General features: G+C 49.8%; 8 protein-coding genes across 8 annotated transcripts; 4 read left to right on the top strand and 4 right to left on the bottom strand.

Annotated features, from left to right (window-relative positions):
- Positions 1-934: 934 nt before the first annotated feature.
- PV09_00704 (uncharacterized protein) lies at positions 935-1,549 on the top strand (the record flags this gene model as incomplete). The annotated part of the gene is made up of 2 exons (XM_016353482.1): positions 935-983; positions 1,059-1,549. 2 exons carry the CDS (start codon positions 935-937, stop codon positions 1,547-1,549), a joined length of 540 nt encoding a protein of 179 aa, XP_016218635.1.
- Positions 1,550-1,681: 132 nt separating this feature from the next.
- On the top strand, positions 1,682-2,848 carry PV09_00703 (uncharacterized protein; the record flags this gene model as incomplete). Its single annotated transcript, XM_016353481.1, has 3 exons — positions 1,682-1,714; positions 1,806-2,205; positions 2,262-2,848. 3 exons carry the CDS (start codon positions 1,682-1,684, stop codon positions 2,846-2,848), a joined length of 1,020 nt encoding a protein of 339 aa, XP_016218634.1.
- A 21-nt stretch (positions 2,849-2,869) lies between these two features.
- PV09_00702 (uncharacterized protein) lies at positions 2,870-3,536 on the bottom strand. The gene is made up of 3 exons (XM_016353480.1): positions 3,382-3,536; positions 3,262-3,328; positions 2,870-3,189 (listed from the first exon to the last, which is right to left on the bottom strand). Exons 1-3 carry the CDS (start codon positions 3,393-3,395, stop codon positions 3,061-3,063), a joined length of 210 nt encoding a protein of 69 aa, XP_016218633.1. The 5' UTR covers positions 3,396-3,536; the 3' UTR covers positions 2,870-3,060.
- Positions 3,537-5,927: 2,391 nt separating this feature from the next.
- On the bottom strand, positions 5,928-9,000 carry PV09_00701 (uncharacterized protein). The gene is made up of 2 exons (XM_016353479.1): positions 8,740-9,000; positions 5,928-8,691 (listed from the first exon to the last, which is right to left on the bottom strand). Exons 1-2 carry the CDS (start codon positions 8,916-8,918, stop codon positions 7,473-7,475), a joined length of 1,398 nt encoding a protein of 465 aa, XP_016218632.1. The 5' UTR covers positions 8,919-9,000; the 3' UTR covers positions 5,928-7,472.
- A 1,223-nt stretch (positions 9,001-10,223) lies between these two features.
- On the bottom strand, positions 10,224-12,019 carry PV09_00700 (uncharacterized protein; the record flags this gene model as incomplete). The annotated part of the gene is made up of 5 exons (XM_016353478.1): positions 10,224-11,089; positions 11,164-11,475; positions 11,524-11,761; positions 11,812-11,883; positions 11,936-12,019. The coding sequence occupies 5 exons, from the start codon at positions 12,017-12,019 to the stop codon at positions 10,224-10,226; spliced, it is 1,572 nt and encodes a 523-aa protein (XP_016218631.1).
- A 377-nt stretch (positions 12,020-12,396) lies between these two features.
- PV09_00699 (uncharacterized protein) lies at positions 12,397-13,107 on the bottom strand (the record flags this gene model as incomplete). Its single annotated transcript, XM_016353477.1, has 1 exon — positions 12,397-13,107. The coding sequence occupies one exon, from the start codon at positions 13,105-13,107 to the stop codon at positions 12,397-12,399; it is 711 nt and encodes a 236-aa protein (XP_016218630.1).
- A 273-nt stretch (positions 13,108-13,380) lies between these two features.
- PV09_00698 (uncharacterized protein) lies at positions 13,381-14,935 on the top strand. The gene is made up of 2 exons (XM_016353476.1): positions 13,381-13,903; positions 13,956-14,935. The coding sequence occupies exons 1-2, from the start codon at positions 13,471-13,473 to the stop codon at positions 14,747-14,749; spliced, it is 1,227 nt and encodes a 408-aa protein (XP_016218629.1). The 5' UTR covers positions 13,381-13,470; the 3' UTR covers positions 14,750-14,935.
- Positions 14,936-15,086: 151 nt separating this feature from the next.
- Positions 15,087-18,200, top strand: PV09_00697 (uncharacterized protein). The gene is made up of 5 exons (XM_016353475.1): positions 15,087-15,599; positions 15,692-15,737; positions 15,796-15,876; positions 15,933-17,556; positions 17,614-18,200. Exons 1-5 carry the CDS (start codon positions 15,489-15,491, stop codon positions 17,699-17,701), a joined length of 1,950 nt encoding a protein of 649 aa, XP_016218628.1. The 5' UTR covers positions 15,087-15,488; the 3' UTR covers positions 17,702-18,200.
- Positions 18,201-18,696: the final 496 nt, after the last annotated feature.

The following is an 18,696-nucleotide window of genomic DNA, read 5'->3' as shown; positions in this document are numbered from 1 at the left end:
GAATGACGTTGGCTTGGCGCCGGCCCAGACTGTCAGCGTCACCTGCCCAACTGCACTTCGCCTCCGGCTGGCTGCGGTCGACCTGATCGCCTCTCGGTGTCCACGCTGCCGCCGCCTGTCGCCGGTCTCGCTTGCACACGTTGATAAGAGCTTGCCCTCGTGCTGTCAGAGTCCCGACCCAGACGTCCGTCATGGCTTCCGATCTGATTCTTCGCACAGACTCATCCTCCGCAGCCTTACCTTAGAACTACGCCTAACCATCGGCCGCCTCAGACGCCGAGTTTTCGTTCTCGCTTGTCATCTCGGCGGGAGCCGCTTGTTTTGCCTATGCATTTTGTCGAACGCACATTCCTCCGCGATAGTCTCGTCCTCAAGATGCTTGCTGTGTCATGCCACCTCTCTACCGACATCATCTTGGATGGGAAAGGCACCGTGGATCACTGATGTGTATCGCGTGCTCCTCTGCGCCTTAATGGAGGACGGCTGGTTTGATACGACACGTTCGTGTGAACTTGGTCTCGGAGCGATTACTCTTGGCTGGTCGGGCAACCAAGCCCGCTCACGCGCACCCACTGTTTTAACGCCTCGTGTTCCTCCTCTGCCTCTCAAGAACAGCAAGCAATGGAAAAGATGTGAGCGATTGCGTGCGCGACCATTTGTCCAGTAAGCACTGTATATTGTTAAATACTGCTTCCACGAGGAGTGTATCATTAGCCATTATCACGTCTATCAGCTTTTTCACGAGAAAGGCCTTCCTTGAATGCATAACCATTGCTCCAAAGCTGGCTTCGGCGACAGGTTCCGTGCTATCTAGTGCGACGCCTATTCCTGTAGCTATGCGTGACTATACTGCCGCTCCAGCTTCACATCATGCGTTCTCCCGCTTCTTTCTGGGACAACAGCCGCCTCTGCGATAATCCTCCCTTCTCGCATCATGACTCGTACAGAGGTTTTTCTAAGGTACGACTCGGCTTGCAAGTCTCGTATGCTATTTTGCTGTGCTTGAACCAAACACTATTGTCGAAAAACTACCCGTCTAATAGCATGTCACCGTCCAGACTTGTTCGTCCAATCCAGCAGCAATCCCGTCAATGAAAGCATTGGCTTTGTCAGCAATGGCAAGGGCATTAATTCAATGGGGGAAAACGGCCGCGACAGCTGTCTTGACATTGGGAAGTCAATGGTCCAGACTAAAGGCGCACCAATGAAGATTGGCGAGGCTATGGCCAAGGTCAGAATGATGAAAAGGAGAAGGAGAAGAGAGGAAGCGTTTACAAGACTGTTTACCTCTGTCATCGTAGACGAGACGATGATCGAGGACAGTCAGACGCCGGAGACGCAATACCCGTGGTACCCGATTATTCAGGCAACGAGGCGTCCGGTCACGGCGGTTAGCGGAGTTACCAGTGCCTGGAGGCGATCTTTGAGCTCCCCGCAGAACGCACCTCGGCTCGCCTGCCATTCGAATCTGCACAGGGCCGGCAAGCCGTGCGTCCCAAGGAACATTCTTGTCGATATGGATCCAGACCATGGACATATTTTGAATTGACCCTTTTCTTCCTGCCTCTTTCTCCGTGTATCGTACTGTTCGGTGATTCTTCCAGTTCCCTTCCTAGGACGCGCCTAGAACTCTCTTCTGCCAGTTTTTGCGAGTAGCTGTTCATTTGGGTAGTCCTTCATCATGCGTGGCATACAGGTTTCGGAATACGTCAAAGTTCGTGGACTCAGTCCCTTAATTTCGCTTCACGCAATTGGCAATAAGCGTGCATAGCAAGGCCGTCGCTGACCATCATCTCGGAGCACAGGGCCCTGAAGAGCTCAAGGTCATTGACTTACCTGACCCAGTCCCCAAGGAAGACGAGTACCTGATCGGCATAAGAGCAAGCGCAACGAATTTTTTCGACCTACTCCAGATCAGGGGCAAATACCAGCACCAGCCGCCGTTTCCCTGGATAGCCGGCGCCGAGTTCTCTGGCGTGGTGTTGAAGGCCCCAGATCGCTTGTCGAACGGCAAGAAACCAGCATTCAAGGTTGGCGATGGCGTGTTTGGCTCCGGTGCGGGCGGTTATGCCACGAAGATATGTGCTACGGAGTGGAGTCTGAGACCAATACCGAAGGGATGGAGCTTCTTTGATGCGGCCGGCCTGTTCGTTACGGCACCCACAAGCTACGCAGGGCTGGTGACCAGAGCGGGCGTCAAAAAGGGTAAGGAATCAGCGACTCCTCATCAGAGGGATATGCGAGGCTGACGAACCTCATAGGTGACTGGGTCCTCGTTCACGCCGCGGCCGGCGGTGTCGGTCTTGCCGCCGTGCAGATCGCCAAAGCCTTTGGCGCAACCGTCATTGCAACGGCGGGCACAAAACACAAACTGGACGTTGCGCGCTCCTTTGGCGCGGACTACGGGGTAGACTACACGAACAAGAACTGGCCCGAGGAGGTCAAGAAGATCACCCCGAACGGGCGCGGCGTCGACATCGTATACGACCCTGTTGGCATGATCGTGCCGTCCACAAAATGCACGGCATGGAACGGCCGAATCCTTGTCATCGGCTTCGCCGCCGGCGAAATCGAGAAGGTGCCCGCGAATCGATTCTTGCTCAAGAACATCAGCTTGGTGGGGCTTCATTGGGGTGCTTACAACGTCTACGAGAGGGAGACGATCCCGGAGGTGTGGAAGGGCCTGTACGAGCTGATGGAGAGCGGCAAATTCAAGGGGACGTGCTACACCGACAAGGAATATGTGGGACTGGAGTCTGTTCCAGCAGCGTTGAAGGCGCTTGGCGCCCGCGACACTTGGGGCAAAGTCGTCGTAAAGATACCCGAGGAGGGACAGAGCAAGCTCTGAGATTCTCATGCACGGCTTAACTTTTCGAAGCAACGGCTGCAGCTGATTGATTTGTCTCAATAGAAGAATGTACTGGAGAACACCATGTGATTTCTCTCATCTTTCATGTCATCCTCCGCTGCCTCTTATCACGTCGGCTAGCCATTCTTTCACAACAAGGCGTCCAGAGGTTTCTACCGTCCCTCGTGAATGTGCCGCTGCCCTGTCGTGGCCTACTTCTTACCAGCTACCGGACACGGGGTCGGATCGGAGACCTTAAGCTCTTTCACTTTGCTATCATCGACCTGCATAGTCTCGTGGCTCCCGAGCTCCGAGCGAACTTGAATGCTGTATTTGCCGTCCTAACATGAACCGGATGAGCCAATGCGCATCTTTTTATTTAAAAAAAATCCCTCGGTGGTGGTCAAGCTCACAGAATAGCCCTTGACAACGCCTACAACGTCATCTCCGGCGCTGTTGGTGAAGGTTACGTGTGTGTTCCTGTTCGTTCGAGGTCAGCTTTCAATTGATCTGGGGATCCTGAGCGTGCGCACTGAGAGAAGACCATGTTGCGTATCACGTTTATCCTCTCACGAAAGTAGACAGCGAATCGTGCTTGTTTCTTTCTTATTTATTGCTTCTGCTAAGGAACCGACGTCCAACCTTGCGGGGTAGTAAGTGGTTCTTCTAGTTCTCTGTTGGATCTATGAAAGCTTATTGCTAGGCTGGATCTCCACACGATCCGTGATGCTGGTTGGTCAACACTTTGTTCGCTGACGTAGGGGTTCTGCAAGCAACCCAACGTTCTCATGATTCCGTCTTGCAAACATCAATGCAGCCATTGGCTTACGTATCCCATTCTCATCACGTCCCTGCATGTTCTTTAGAGGTAATGATGCCCGAAGATCGCCTGATTGTTGCTCTGCGGACATGTGAAAACAGACGACTCATAAGAGCTAGACCTTTACCTTGCACACCATACGCCTAAAACACCACAGCACAAGGATTCACGTGAGTGCTGCCCTTCTTTTTGGTCACAATCTGCGCTTAAAGCGACATATCATGATGTGGTCCCTTGATCATAGGCACCTTACATACGGTTTGTCAACAGGAGAAACGGATTATCACGGGAACAAGCGTGGCAGACTTCAGCATCATCTCCATCTCGATGAAAGGCGTTAAAGGACAGCCATTACGCGGGAAAACATTGATCATTTGATGTTCCTATGAATTTAAAACGCACACATCAAGGTTTGGCTTCAGCCCTAAGTTCGATGAACATTTCGACTGCAATTTGAAGGATGATGAGATGGTGAATCATATGAAAAGGCGTTATTTATTACGCGCCCTCCTATCTTTTCGGAGTTACACTAACTTCGGAGGGTTTCAATGTCGTGATTAAAGAGTCTCTGACAATAGTCAGACTGTGGCGTACAAAGCTATCTTAACGTCACCGTAGTCAAACAGATGACGGGCTCCCTCGGGGATGACATTTTTATGGTTCGTATTGAGCGTGGAACGGAGTAAATTCAGCAGCTTGCAGATCCTCATTGCACGGTGTTAGGCTTTCGGCTTTATCATGCAAGGGATATTCTGTAGACAAAGGATGACTCCGAATTTTCCGGTAACAATCGACATCAGAGGTTCACGGTGTGAACAACAATAGTGCTCTGGCTTTGTGGCAAACCAAGTAATCACACCAGGCTATTCTAGTGCCTTTAAGACACCTCTGTATGGTCTGACCTTGAAAAGCGTCACCACGATATCCTTGATTTTATCTGTGTCCTGACCGATTTGCACATTCAGCTTGATTGCTTGATCGAGAACGGCGGTGAAGATCCTTCTTAGTCTATTCAAGTGATTGGAAAATCACGCCCATACATATCAGCTTCATGCCTCGCAACTTCCGGAAGGATGTGTTGAAAATCGGGTGATAGGAAAGTAGCGTGGCCTAATGATGCTGTTTGTACTCCCTCAACTTCGTTTTCCTTGGACATCATCTCGTCACGATCTAAACAACATTAGCTGCAGCATCGGACTTGTTGAATCCCTGTCATTTATAGAAACAACGCTAGCAAGAGAGTTCATGCAGGCTATCAATGCGACATCGAAGTATGCGAGCATCCATCGAACCCTTGTCCATGCCCTTGGGTTGAAAAACGCTCCATTCCAGCCAGTAGAAATAGACAAGTCCACAGGTTACCATATCTCAAAATATGACCACAGGTTCGCTTCTAGGGTCTGTCAGACGTTGTTTACAACATACGTCGTGTTGGAACGGTTTCGCGGGCCGAATAACTAACTCAGACTATATCAGCACGCGTTAAGATCGTGTTACTTCTCAACTTCCCGAGGTAGCCCGTCTCTTTTTAAAAAGATGAACGTGCCGTGAAATGCATCGTATACGTGCAACGCAGGTTACATCTCCACCAATTAAATGTAACCTTGTTTACGGCGCCGTCACGCTCTCTTGGAGCTTAGATGTCACGCCATGTCTGCACCAATGCTACTGGGCATCAAATGCTAACTGGACCACCTTTGTTTGGCTAATGCGGTTGTGCTAATTCAGAATTTTCTCCGAATGTCCCTCAAAGACTGCGTTTGCGCCTCCATAATCATCACTAGGAACCTTTGCTCCAGTCAGTCACACTTTCCAACCGTTTTATGATGACATCGTGGTATTCCGGTGGAAAGGCAAAAAGAAGACATAAGTGCCTTGTAGCAAAAGAACGTGAAGACAGCATTTTTTTAATCTAGAGCCTTTCAGGGATCTTCATAGCAAATTTGTGGCGAGATTCCGGGTGCTGTCTTCGGCGCGTGGCACCGCTGTCCCACGACAAGATGTATGTATATCGTTCATCATGTGCGTCCGTCATGGCGCATGGTGAACGTCGCATGCCCGTACTTCATCCGCTACCCAAGGGCAAAGGTTGTCTCCCAATGTTGTGCTTCGGCGAAGGCAGGCAAACTCGACCAACAGCAGTGGCACTTGTGTCCTGCTAGTGGTACTTCACGAGCATATAAAAGCTGCGTCCAAGTTCTCAACGGTCATGCAGAAATTTTGAGCCTGAACAAACTTCTTCCCGGCAGTGGAGTCAATGTTCGTATCAAATTTGCAAAGGTGTCAAGGTCGTTTGCAAACATTCTTATTCAACATCCAGTCTATCACCCCTATCTCATCTGCGATATGCCTATCCCTTGTGTCTCCCCAAGCTCCGATGACATTATCATCTCCGGTACAGTCATCTCGATCTGTCCAGAGTGCGTTTCGCACCCTTCCGGCCCAGGGTAAGGTCCTTCCACTGGCTCTTAGTTGGCTCTAATCGTACTGTAGGACGGGGCGCGAAGCATGCTTAAGGTGTAATGGGAAAGGAGTCATCGTGAAACGATCGTCAATTGTCGCCTTTTAAATGACGACATGAGCTCGTTTCGGCTTATCAGAACGGTTAATCTGCTAGACGTAACTCTTGCGAAAAGGTTTCTTAACTCTTTCACAAGCCTCGCAAGTCTGTCTAGTCCGCCCTCAAGAGTCTCACATGGCGCAATGTATATGTCGATCCGCATATGCATTTTTTCAACTTTCGACGTTCAAGGTCAAAGAACCTAAAACAGAAATGGTACTCAGTATCCTTTCATCGTCTTTCTTGCTCGCATGCTTTATTCACGGAGATTCGACTTTATAACGTGTTTCTCAAGTACGGACCAACGAGCCAAAAACTCAATTGTTCTCTGTCGTTGCTCAATCAGAGATTACGATTTATGAGCCCGGATGTCTTTCCTACCGTCGAGACATAGCCCCTCCAAGCTCTTGTATTCTCTTACGTTTGGAATGTGTACGGTAGCCGAACGAACACTTCTTGCTCTCACCGACATTTTGTTTCTTCAATCATTACGTAGGCCTGGACAAAGATTCTAGGATGATTTCTGCGCATAAGGTTCCGTCCATGCAGCTTGCCGGCAACAAACCCCCTTATTGTGCAACGCCCACGTTCACAAATTCCTTTCGAGCTCCAGCATGAAGCTTTTTGGAGACAATGAACCAAAGGTTTGGAATACGCTCCCACAGCTAGGAGGTTGTGGACGTCGGAGAACCGGAGAAAGGTACGCAGACACTTCAATATTCTCGAGCAGCAGAAGCCTGGTGACACCGTTCCAAAGCATTGGTGACCCGGCAGAATGGGCTCTGTGCAATCCCGACATATTGGCCAGACGGCTGTTTTGCCATCGGAACTGCAATCCTGACGCCGCCTTTATCGCTAGACCATTCAGATTTCCACTTTTTCTTTCTTCGAGAAAACCGTAGGCGAATTCTTGAAGTCTAAGGTTGGGACTGCAAGAATTACAAAGAGAAAGCGTGATGGCGATCATCTCATTGTGTTCGCTCAACCGCACACTTGCAAAGTACCCATCTGTGCTTGATTGATTAGGACAAAGCTCGGAGAAGCTCGCGGTGTAAGTATTGCTGCTCCTAGTTCTCTAACCATAGCTATTACACGTGGTTACAAAAGGATGCCTTGTTCCTGATGTCTTAGTAGAGGCTCGATTGCTTCCTACCGGAGGTCGGGGACCAAAAGCCTAGACCTAGCAAACTGAAGCGACCGACGCTTCACGGCAAATAGGAGATGATGCATGCCCTTGTTATGCGTTACTCAAGCTTGCCAACACCTCTTAGGCTAAGATAAACATCCGTCCCCCATCCATACAGACTTTGAATCGCGATGCCACCCCCAAAGTATTCGGCATACGCTCTGCCAAGTGGCAATCCATAGCCCAAGCCAGCTAAACTGCTCCCTCCTCCGGCACCCGTCGTGATGGCATTAAGTGCATCCATGTTACCATGCTGTCCTTCAGAATCACCGTGTAGTTTCGACTGTATCTTGTCCTCGCTGAACGTAGTAAAGCTATAATCCCATATGTGGGCATAATTCTCTGGTGAAATACCACCACCACGATCGCGAATCCGGATTGTAACGCCGGGCGTTGTCTTCTTTAGGGGTCTGATGTGCTCGGCAGCCGCGATCTCTTCGAGATGGGATTCAGGTGCGCCCGTAGACGCAAGGTCAAGATTTCCCTGGTCAAGATGTGAGATGTGTTTTTTGCGCCCGGTAACGTCTGGGTCTTCTGGCAGCGGGGCAATGGTGACTTCGATCGGAACTCTCTCGTTCCCATTTTCGATCGTCGCCCGAAACGAGTTTTTAAGCAGTTCTGTCAAAATATATTCCATGTGCATCGGAATATGCGCGAAAGTGTAATTAGGTTCGCCGTTGATCTCGATCTGCGGTCGGGTGCCATACTTGAATTCACAAATGTCACCTACGGCTTGCTCACAGTGACGTATGATGTGCGCAGGGCATAGTTCCGTGTCTATTACTCCAATGAAGCTTGGGTCCGGCGCCTCTGGCGGCGACTGCTTCGCATCGTGTGGGTTCAACTTCATGTGTGGCTGGCTTGAGAAATGCAAAGCTATGTGTTGTTCCGCGATCAGTCTCGTGCCTATTCTTGCCCGCAGATGTTCATCCAGAAAGCGTGTGACTTCTTTTGCGCTGATGTATTTTCTAGCTTCTAGAAAACCTCTTGCTAGAATAGAAATGGTGTTGTTGTGCGTCTGAACGAGATCCGCCAGGACCTCAGTGAACTTGATCTCGTCTTCCAACGTTCGTATGTCCTTCTCAACCCACGGGAGGAGAGTCGACAAAGAATGCAAATAGTTTCCATGGATTTTCGAGATCTGAGGGTTTGCCACGACAATGAACGGTAGGTTTCGGAGAGACTGTATCCGGTGTGCTAGCCGGGAGGGGAGTATAGAGACGGTGAAGTTGGCCGAGTCTAGCAGCTGTCGCGTTGACAGCGGAGGTCTTCCATGTCTGCTGCAATGTCAGGAGGGATCAAAACCATCATTCTAGACTACTGACTTGACCAGATCAGCCAAAGTCAAGGGATGCAATGGCCGTGACGCAAGTTCAGCAATGACATCGTCAGTGACTGGCTCTTTATGAAGGAGTCGCCGCGCAAAGGTAGGAAGCCGCTGTGTTTGCGGTCGCAATTTATGAGGGCGCAGCGATACTCTGATCACTGGCCTTGTGAATGCCATGTCTTGCCGGCATATTGCTCAAAACGTAGTGATGTCGAACGCAGCTTGGATGGGCGATCTAGGAAGATCGTCTGAGGTGGCATGTGCACGCGAGATCAGCACTTGCGGCTGTGGGAGCGTCCACTTAGAACTACTCTCTCTGGCATCATCATGATTCGAGAGCTACAAGGGTATTTCCCTTATTGATTTCAAGTTTCATTTTCGCTTGGTTAACTGGGAAAATTGTTTGATCAATTCTTTCCAAAATTGCTCATTGGCTAGAGGCTGTCTACTTGGTACTTTGTCCGCCCATGCTTGTCACCGATGATGCAAGCGACCATGTTCCGTTAACTTATGCTATGAACTTGCTCAGGTTGACCATGATGGTTATCTGTTACCCAGAGACGTTGGCTGCCATCAGCGACATCTCCTACGATGCCTTTACCTCCTGGTCGGCCTCGACCGTATAGGCGTCGTTGCTCTGCAGCGTATGAACTGCGTCTGGGGGAAATTCTACACTGAAACGGTCTTTTAACATACGCTCATTCCAGCTGATGGTGAGGACCTACGTAATGCTTTTGATCAACTTGGATTCATGCGTGATCTTGCCTCCTTGATCAAGAGCAGTCTGTTTGGCTCTGAAGTCCTCAGTCAGCGGACTTACGGCTCTTGAAAATCAGAGGCCACTGCACTTTTCAAGATCACTAGCGGAAGCACCCTCCTTTAACGTGATCTGGCTTCAGATCAGAATGAACATAATTCATCGGAGACAAGGTTGCAAGCTGACCATGACGGTAGGCATGTTGTACGGCTTCGTGTCGTAAGACCCTTCGACAGACCAGGAAATTATTTCAGTATTGTCTGATAATGGGAGTTGAGATCAATGTCCTTTTGGGGGATTTCTTGTGAATGAACAAGAGCAGGTAAGTTTCTCAAGCAACTTGAGAGTTCAAGACTGCGCCCTCTCTCTTCTGCCTTGGCCCCACGCCCCCGGCGGACAGCGATGACGCCATGTACACAAGTCGCGTGGGCACATCGAGTGGATCCATAAAGCCGGCAGACGCCAATCCTGGCCGGGGCGACAATCAGTGGTCTACACCATTTGTACGGCCCAGGAAATCGTGACATTCTAGCCGGGTCTGCCCGATAGGGAGGGGTCTTCTAGTGTTTTGCTTCAAGTTTCTCGTCGCAAGAACGCAGAATCGTTTGTGCGATAGATCCTGGAAGTGTATGTTCGTCCCTCTATCCCTTCTCCCGCTTCCTTGTGACGCCAGTAAGAAGAAATACTTCACAATGCTATGCTTTCTACCGTGATCTACCTGCTCGCTACGCATGATGCTCGCCGAGAGCTTCCTGCTCCCGTTTCGCCCTTACAAAATCTTCGTACCAAATACACCACAATGTACATACAATGCCAACAAGGCTGCTGAAGAAAGTGAAGAGATACGCCGCTTTGTAGCACTCCAGCCCTTGTTCACAGACCAAGTGCCCTTGATCATGCGGTACAGAATGTCGGTCGTAAATCGCACCATACGCAAGATTGAAGATGTTCCCCATCACCACAGGGGCAAGTGTCATAAATCCCCAGTTGACAGACAAGCCCGTCACACCGAAGGTGTCGGCCACCAAGGCAGGGTAGACACCAAAGAGCGCACCGTACGCGAGGCCAGTGAGACTGCTAAGCACCCAGAGGTAGTGCGGATCAGAGATATTGAGCCCAGCGACCTGCGCAAGCGTAAAGACGCAGCTGCTACAAACTAAGCACCAGAAGCGCGACATGTGCAGGCGCTTGACCAGAACGTCAGAGCCAATACCGCTCAGCAATCTGCCAAGGAAGGAAAAGACAGATATTATAGAGACATGCATCAGCTGCCTCTTCATGATAAACGTCGTGTCGGCATCTGGGTCATTGTACCACAACGCCTGAACGTTGTTGCCAATGTTGTTGATCGTCATCAACCCGATGCCGGTGAGTACGCCGAGCATGACCCATAAGGAGTAAAACTCAACCTTTCTGAGAAGCATAAAACCCGATACATCTGCTCTATGTGAGTGAGTGATTCCTGAATCATCCAGAGGTTTCGAATCTTGAATGTCTCCAGGGATCGAGGAGCCATCTGAGAGCAGAGAAGCAGATTCGCTGCTAGAAGGCTCCTGAGCGCGTGAGGAATGTCGATCTTCCTCATCTTGGTCTGATACTGCTTGTTGGCAGCTGATCTTTGGTGATTTGACAGGAAGAAAAAAGAAGAAAGTTGGATAGACTGACCTGGTTCTTCATGAAGTCGCGATCCTTTCCCAACCTTCCACACCGGTTGCTTTTGCAACGGATTCGAATCTCGCCGTATTCGAGGCTCGGAATGAGCCAAAGCTCGATATTGTTCGGCGTGGGGAACAGTGACAAAGAAGAAGGAGGTGAAGGTAAGAACAACGGTGCCAATGGCGAGAAGCAATAGATATTCACCCACGTCATCTCCGAGGAATATATGTGAAACTGTGGTGAAGAAAACCGCGCTAAGGCCAAACGCGGCCAGCGGGAAGGCTGTAGCAGTACCTCGATGTAACGGCCAGTTCAAAGCGGCTACGAATTATGAGTGAGAATCGCAAATGCAGCCACATCAGAACGTACCTGTCTTGATTGCGGCTTGGAAAGCCGAACAGCTACCGAAGCCGGTCAAGAAGGAGAAAAAGCAGAGCATAAAGACGCTCATCGAGCCAACTCCACCATCGTATGCCAATTTGATGGGATAGAATCCTGCCCCCAGTGCGAAGCTGCCAAGCAAGACGCCAGGTCTTGGGCCTTTGTGGTCAACCATGTAACCCAGTGGTATTCCCGATGCGTACATGCCAATATTGCCCATGGAGCCCTATATTCCTCAGTTGAAGTACGATGCCAGTATACGTGATGACCGCTTACGATTAGGTTGCTTTGCGTCGAAGACAGGTGCATACGCTCTGCGAACTGTGGGGCCCATGCTGAATATGCATACTGTGATTCTGTTAGTTGGTGTAGTAATGGCAGAGGCCGCGTGGTCGTGTACATTTGTACCACAGGCCAGGCTGATCAATGTTGCCGCCACTACGGCCACCTTCCTCCTTGTTCTATGAGATTGTTCCTCCAGCATTGTGGACGCGTATTGCAGCAGGGCAGCTGCAAAGCTCGAATCAAGATATCATGCTCTTCAACCCAAGCGTTGGGAAAGCTCCACGTTTGGCTGAATAGATGTGCGGATGAATGCAATTCTACACGGGAAAATCTCGAAAATCGAGATGAAGGCTATTGCATGCGATTTAGAGCGTAAAACAACGGGTAAGAAGATGCGTCTAGCAGTGGTGGGACGAAGGTGGCTGTCTGGGATAAGTTATGACCATGCGGCTGTCAAGTCCGCTAAGTCGACGATAAGGCCCGATGCCGATGTCGCGTACTCCACCAACCATGAGCCATGCCCCTGCTTCCGCGGTAAAACGCGAGGTATATCTTGTTTGATAGGTTGATAACACGTTATTGCATCTTCATGGCCTCCATAAAAATATTCCTCTGTTCTCTGACCTCCTCCAAGTCGTTGACCACTTCTGCCATAGATTCAACTTCAACGATACCACGTCCGTGCTTGAATGACCACCTGCCCTCTGTCTCACACCGGACTTGGAAGCCCTGCCAACGCAGCTGCTTTAAAGTGTGTACATGTTCGTCGATGTCATTGCTTGGACCAGAAAATATCATGACGCCTGGATATCCCGGCTTTGTGATGCCGCTGATCTCTGACGCGCCAAGTACTTGAGGCCAGAGCGCTTGTTTCCTCTTGCTGGTAGCGAGCAGATGGTGAAGCCAGATGATGGTGGTCTTACTCTGGTCCGAACCACGTGCTGTTGAACTCGGGCTTCCTGTCGTGTGTGCTTCTGTCGCCAATTTCTCAATCAGAGCGACAAATTCAGCGATGATGGCGTCCAGGCACGGCTCCCCGGCCTGCTGGCTGGCAAGGATTTGATTTACCTCTGCTCTCAAGTCACACTTGCTTGGGCCAGTAGCTGAGATCAGGCCTGGCGTAGACAACGATGGATAGCTAGCGGGAAGCCGTAGTTCTATCTCCCCCTTCAAGTGCTTAAAGTTTAGCCGTGAGCTCTTTATATCATAACTTGTTTCATCCGGATACATGGCCTGTACGAGCGCAATTTCGTTGTGCAACCCAGACTCATTTGAATGAGGCTCCATTGCACAGCGTCATTTGGCTTGTCCTTTTTGGGGCGGGAAATGCGCGCCTCAAAACGACGTGCCAAAAGTATGAGATGCAAGACACGAATCTTTTGGCACGATTGAATAGCAAGTCTTCTCCTTGGACCAGAGAGACATGAGCGTCGCAGGATCGGAAAAGGAAGAATTTGACGAGATGAAGCCCTCCAGCACGCGTCTTTCTCAAAGTCCGTCTCCCATTGCTGGTTATTTCAGTAGGTAAAATACGCACGGTGATAGAAGCTGCACGTTCACTCCAAATCTTGTCGAACCCTTTGTCGTGTGTGGAAACACCAATGAAAAAAAGCACACGATCCCTCTCGGCAACGCGGATGCTTGTTGTGAATGATCCAGCTCCAAAGATTCAAACATGGAAAATTCCTGAGAGACGTACCACACGTTCGGTTGGTCCAAAATTTGATCTCAATGGATGTCTCAGCTGCCTCATCATCATCGTCGTCGTCATCTGTTGCTCTTGTTGAACAATCAGGGGATGCTCATCATCATGATAGACATGCAATACCGCCAATGTTCATCCAGAAGGCTCACTGGCACTATTCCACGGTGAAGAAAGCTGCACTAGATTTGGATGAGGACGTGGTCGACTTCAGACGCGGATTAACCTTGAAACAAAAAAATGACCTAAAGATCGTTGGCAGTCTCTCTGCCAAAAGGCTTGAGACTGTTTGTTCGCAATATATTCAAGCTCGGGTTGGTACTTCTGAGGCCATGGAAGGCCTCGAAGATGTCACTATATATGAACATAATGACTTTCCGGGTAAGAGAAAGACGGCTTGCCAATACGTCATTGACTGATAGTTGTGCTCAAGGACTACAGATTTTGCCAGGACTTCTGCCACCAGAAATCCAACAGCATTTTACATCACAAATACTGCATAACGAGCTGGCCAACGAACGGCACAAAAACAATTTGATGCCTGATTACAACATACCCTACCCAGGGCCGAGATCGACCCAGCGGCCGACCGAATTCAAGTCATTCTTCACATATCCGCAAAATTCAAGTACAGGAGCCAATCTGGTACCGAAGACCCCAGAAAGTGCGAAAAGCTTGAACATGGCCCAGTTCCTCACCAGCAAGCTTCGCTGGCTTACAATCGGGGATCAATATGACTGGCCCACTCGTACCTATACGCGGGGTGGACCGTCAACATTCCCCCCTGACCTTGCAGGCTTGGTCAATGGGCTCTTTCCTCACATTCGCCCTGAATCGGGAGTCGTGCTTCTGTATTCAGGTAAGGACTACATGCCGGTTCACAGAGACGTGAGCGAGGAGTGCCATACAGCTCTTGCAAGTTTCAGCCTTGGTTGTGATGGCATATTCATTGTTGCTCGGGGTGAGGATGATGGCGAGGGAGAGAATAGACCTCGGACAGTTGCTATTCGTGTGCGAAGTGGGGATTGCATCCATCTCGATAAAGAGACTAGATGGGCATGGCATGCCATGGCAAGGACAATATCAGGAACGTGTCCTGATTTCTTGAGTCAATGGCCGAAAGGAACTCCAGGGGCGACGCTGGAGGAAAAGAAAGCGTACGAAAAATGGAACGGATATATGAGCGGAAAACGGCTCAACGTTTCGTGCAGGCAAGTTTGGGAATGAGTTCGCCTCTTCATACCACAGACATCTTGCTGGAAGGATAGTCTAGCAACGTTCGTCACGAGCAGTTCAGATGGTCTAGAGTCGCGTGCTCATTGCGTATACCAGTAGTTAAAGCTCGTCGAGCTTCTCAGATCTTTTTTTGGTGAAATTTTAATACGAAAGGGATAAAATTCTCCCTTTCCTCAACTGCTTTTCATCGACATCTCCCTCCTTTCTTTACTTTGGTCATCATTGCCCATGTGTTAAACCACGCAACTAGCGGCTCGTTGCTCTCTTATCGATAATGCCCACAGACTCGCAGAGCACGTGCTCACTCACTGCGCTCTTGAAGTGACCTCTCAATTCCTCATGAGTTCCAAACAAAGACCTCTCTTCAGCTAGGTGTGAGCTCCGGGCCTTGATCGGCGAAGACTTGGGCTTCGTCTCTACGAGAAATACAGCAGATCTTATCTTTTACATCTGATCTAACGTGACTAAAAACACACAGACGTGTCGTCGGCGCAGCTCGGGAACTTTCAATCCTCCCAAGAGGGCCTCGGCTATTCTGACCCGCATCTGCGCGCGGACTTTGCCAAAGACAGCTTTCAAGCGTGCACCCTCATAGGATCTCGAAAGGCTCCTCGGCACATCCTGGGTGGTAGCGTAGACCGAGCCAAAATCCTAAATTGCCGCTCGAAATATTACTTTCGATCTGATCCCAACGCATCTGATCAACAGACCACCGATATAAGCCGTGGGAATGTCCTGTGCGCTCAATGGCACCTTAGCTAGAGCATTTCGCGCTCCCCTCAGTCGACAGCGAGTTGTGCCCAGTGTCTCGACCGTAGGTCCCCAGGTTTTGCTACACAGGGTACGTTGTGAGCCTTATCTCGGCCTTGAATGATTCCGCGACAGATCCGTCTGTCCGTTCCTTGGGTTATGCTAACGACGTCTGTGATCCAGTCACCCACGATGGCTCAAGCACGAAAGTCGTCCAGCCTGCCAGCTGGTACGTTCACCGCTTCGTAATGTCACTCGCGTTGGACTAACCAAGACACGCAACATAGGGTACAAAGAGGACTGGTCAAAAGGGAGGATGCTTCGTTTCGAAGAGTCGCTCCCTAGGCTGCCTGTACCGACTCTTGAAGGTAGAGTAACATCGTCGGCAATCTCGATCAGACACGCTGATTCTCCCTGATCTTAGAAACCGCCAAGCGCTACCTCAAATCTCTCCACCCTCTCCTCACAAAGAGCGAATTCGAAAACTCGACGAAGGTTGTAGAGGAGTTCCTCAAGCCCGGCGGGGCTGGCGAGGAACTGCAGAAGCGTCTGATTGCACGCCGCGAAGACCCAAACGTCAAGAACTGGATCTACGACTGGTGGAACCATGCGGCATACTTGGGCTACCGTGATCCTGTAGTCCCATACGTCTCTTATTTCTATTCGCACCGCGATGACCGGAAGCGTCGAGACCCGGCCAAGAGGGCTGCAGCCATGACTACTGCTGTCCTTGAATTCAAGAGGCAAGTCGACACTAAAGAGCTCGAGCCGGAGTACATGAAAAAGCTCCCGATCGCTATGTCAAGCTACGAGTACATGTTCAATTGCTGCCGGATACCAGCGAAGCCAGCTGATTACCCAGTCAAGTATGATTATAAGGAGCACCCATACATCGTCGTCATTCGCAAGAATCAGTTCTTCAAGGTTTACCACGAGGTCAATGGTAAACAGCTGAACACGTCCGAACTTGAGCAAATGTTTCGCAAGGTCTACCAGAAGGCTGAGAAGAGCCCTCCTGTTGGTATTTTCACTTCGCAACAGCGAGACTCATGGACGAATGCTCGGGAACACCTTCTAGCTGCTTCTCCGTCGAATAAGGAGGTTTTGGAAGCCATTCAGGCCAGCTCATTCATTGTTTGCTTGGACGATGCCTCGCCTGTTACTCTCGAGGAGCGAGCGCATCAGTATTGGCACGGTGACGGTGCCAATCGCTGGTTCGACAAGCCTTTGCAGTTCATCATCAATGACAACGGAACATCTGGCTTTATGGGCGAGCACAGCATGATGGACGGCACACCAACTCATCGCCTGAATGACTACGCCAATCAGGTCATTTTCACCAATGCCCTTGACTTCGACAATCCCGAAGTTCGTTCCAACTTGCCAGAGCCACAAGTGCTTCGCTTCAAGCTTAACAAGCAAGTCGAGGAAGATCTTCTCGCGGCCCAGCGCCATTTCGATCGACAGATTGGTCAACATGAACTCAAGGTCCAGGCATTCCAAGGCTACGGCAAGGGTTTGATCAAGAAGTTCAAGTGCAGCCCCGATGCATATGTCCAAATGATTATCCAACTTGCCTACCATAAGATGTATGGCAAGAACCGACCAACTTATGAGTCTGCCGCCACTCGCCGCTTCCAGCAAGGTCGAACGGAAACCACTCGTACTGTCAGCGATGAGAGCGTCGCTTTCTGCAATGCTATGGCCGATCCAAATGTTTCGTCGGAGGAATGCGAGAAGCTTTTCCGCGCGGCTCTCGACGCCCATGTCAAGTACATTAGCGACGCTAGTGACGGACGTGGTGTTGACCGACACCTTTTCGGCTTGAAGATGTGCCTCAAGCCAGGCGAGCCGGTTCCAAGCATTTTCACTGACCCAGCATTCACGTATTCCAGCTCTTGGTACATCTCGTCCTCCCAGCTGTCGTCCGAGTACTTCAATGGCTACGGATGGTCGCAAGTTATTGACGACGGATGGGGAATCGCATACATGATCAACGAGAACAGCATACAATTCAACGTCGTTAGCAAGGGTCTTGGTTCGGAACGGTAATTCTTCACCATTCTATACATCAGATGTTCTTTCGAGTACTAACGTTTCAAAAGCATGTCCTTCTACCTCAACGAGGCCGCCTGCGATATTCGAGACATGCTCCTACCAAGCCTGAAGGAGCCACCCAAAGCCAAGCTTTAGTGTCTCTCTAGGCAATCGAGGTTCTCGACAATCAACTATCCAACCTTCACACTGTACAAAATCTTTCTTAAGCATCATTGGGACCTTGTTATGTGCGAGAAGCTTTGAAAGTCCATCTAGACCAGATCTTATACTTGAGCCAGTTAAGCATCGTCCAAGGTCAAAACGCGAGAAAAAATCGATTTCTGCGTGTCATCTACTCTTCGAGATATAAATCAAGAATTGATTGATAAATTCAAGTGTCTATCGCGTGAAGTGTTGTGCCCTTTCTGCAATTGATTCCTGGAGATGGAAATTCCTTTTTTTTTTTTCGTTCGGGTTTAGTTTTACATTTCGAATTCATGACGGTCGGACAAAGAATATTTCGGCTCGTTTTATATGTGTCACTCAATGCGTCGCAATCTAGTGTACATTTGGAGGTCTCCAACGCATTGTCAAGCTAGTGACAGAATCAAAAACCAACATGCAACAGTGTACTACCTGCGGCGGCATGAAAGTTGTTTCTTTTTTCTGTCATCAGTGCGAAAACATATCGCAGGCAGGGCCACGTTTTGCAAGCACTTTTGAGGTTCGCGACGGCGCACACCGATGCAGCAATGGGCGTATCAAGGGCCCCAATGCCGTCGACTTTTCGACACATCTGCTGTGGCTCTGGAATTGCGGTTAGCAAAGGGCACTGGGACTGCCTAGCCTTGCCGTTGACGTTTGTCTGTAGCTTCAAGGGGAAGGTGAGGAGGAATATAACTGCACTCGCGTGACAAGGCTGGTTCGAGTGAAAATACATCTCCTACAGTCCTCGCCACTATTTGCAGTTGAATCAGTACAATTCACATTTTTTTTCCTCTTTCAGGAATTAGATACGATAAGAAAATTACCAAAAATGGTGCGTTTGAAGATCCATATCGTAGAAGCCCGCCATTAAGCCTTTGAGACCTTGATCTGCAAACGAGCTTGGTTCCCTTTCTTTTGTCTGGACTTCTCAGGAGTAAGACATC

Source organism: Verruconis gallopava (genome assembly GCF_000836295.1).
Source record: "Verruconis gallopava strain CBS 43764 unplaced genomic scaffold supercont1.2, whole genome shotgun sequence".
Classification (NCBI taxonomy): domain Eukaryota; kingdom Fungi; phylum Ascomycota; class Dothideomycetes; order Venturiales; family Sympoventuriaceae; genus Verruconis; species Verruconis gallopava.
The sequence above is the reverse complement of the archived record's forward strand: the minus strand, read 5'-3'. Positions and strand labels throughout refer to the sequence as shown.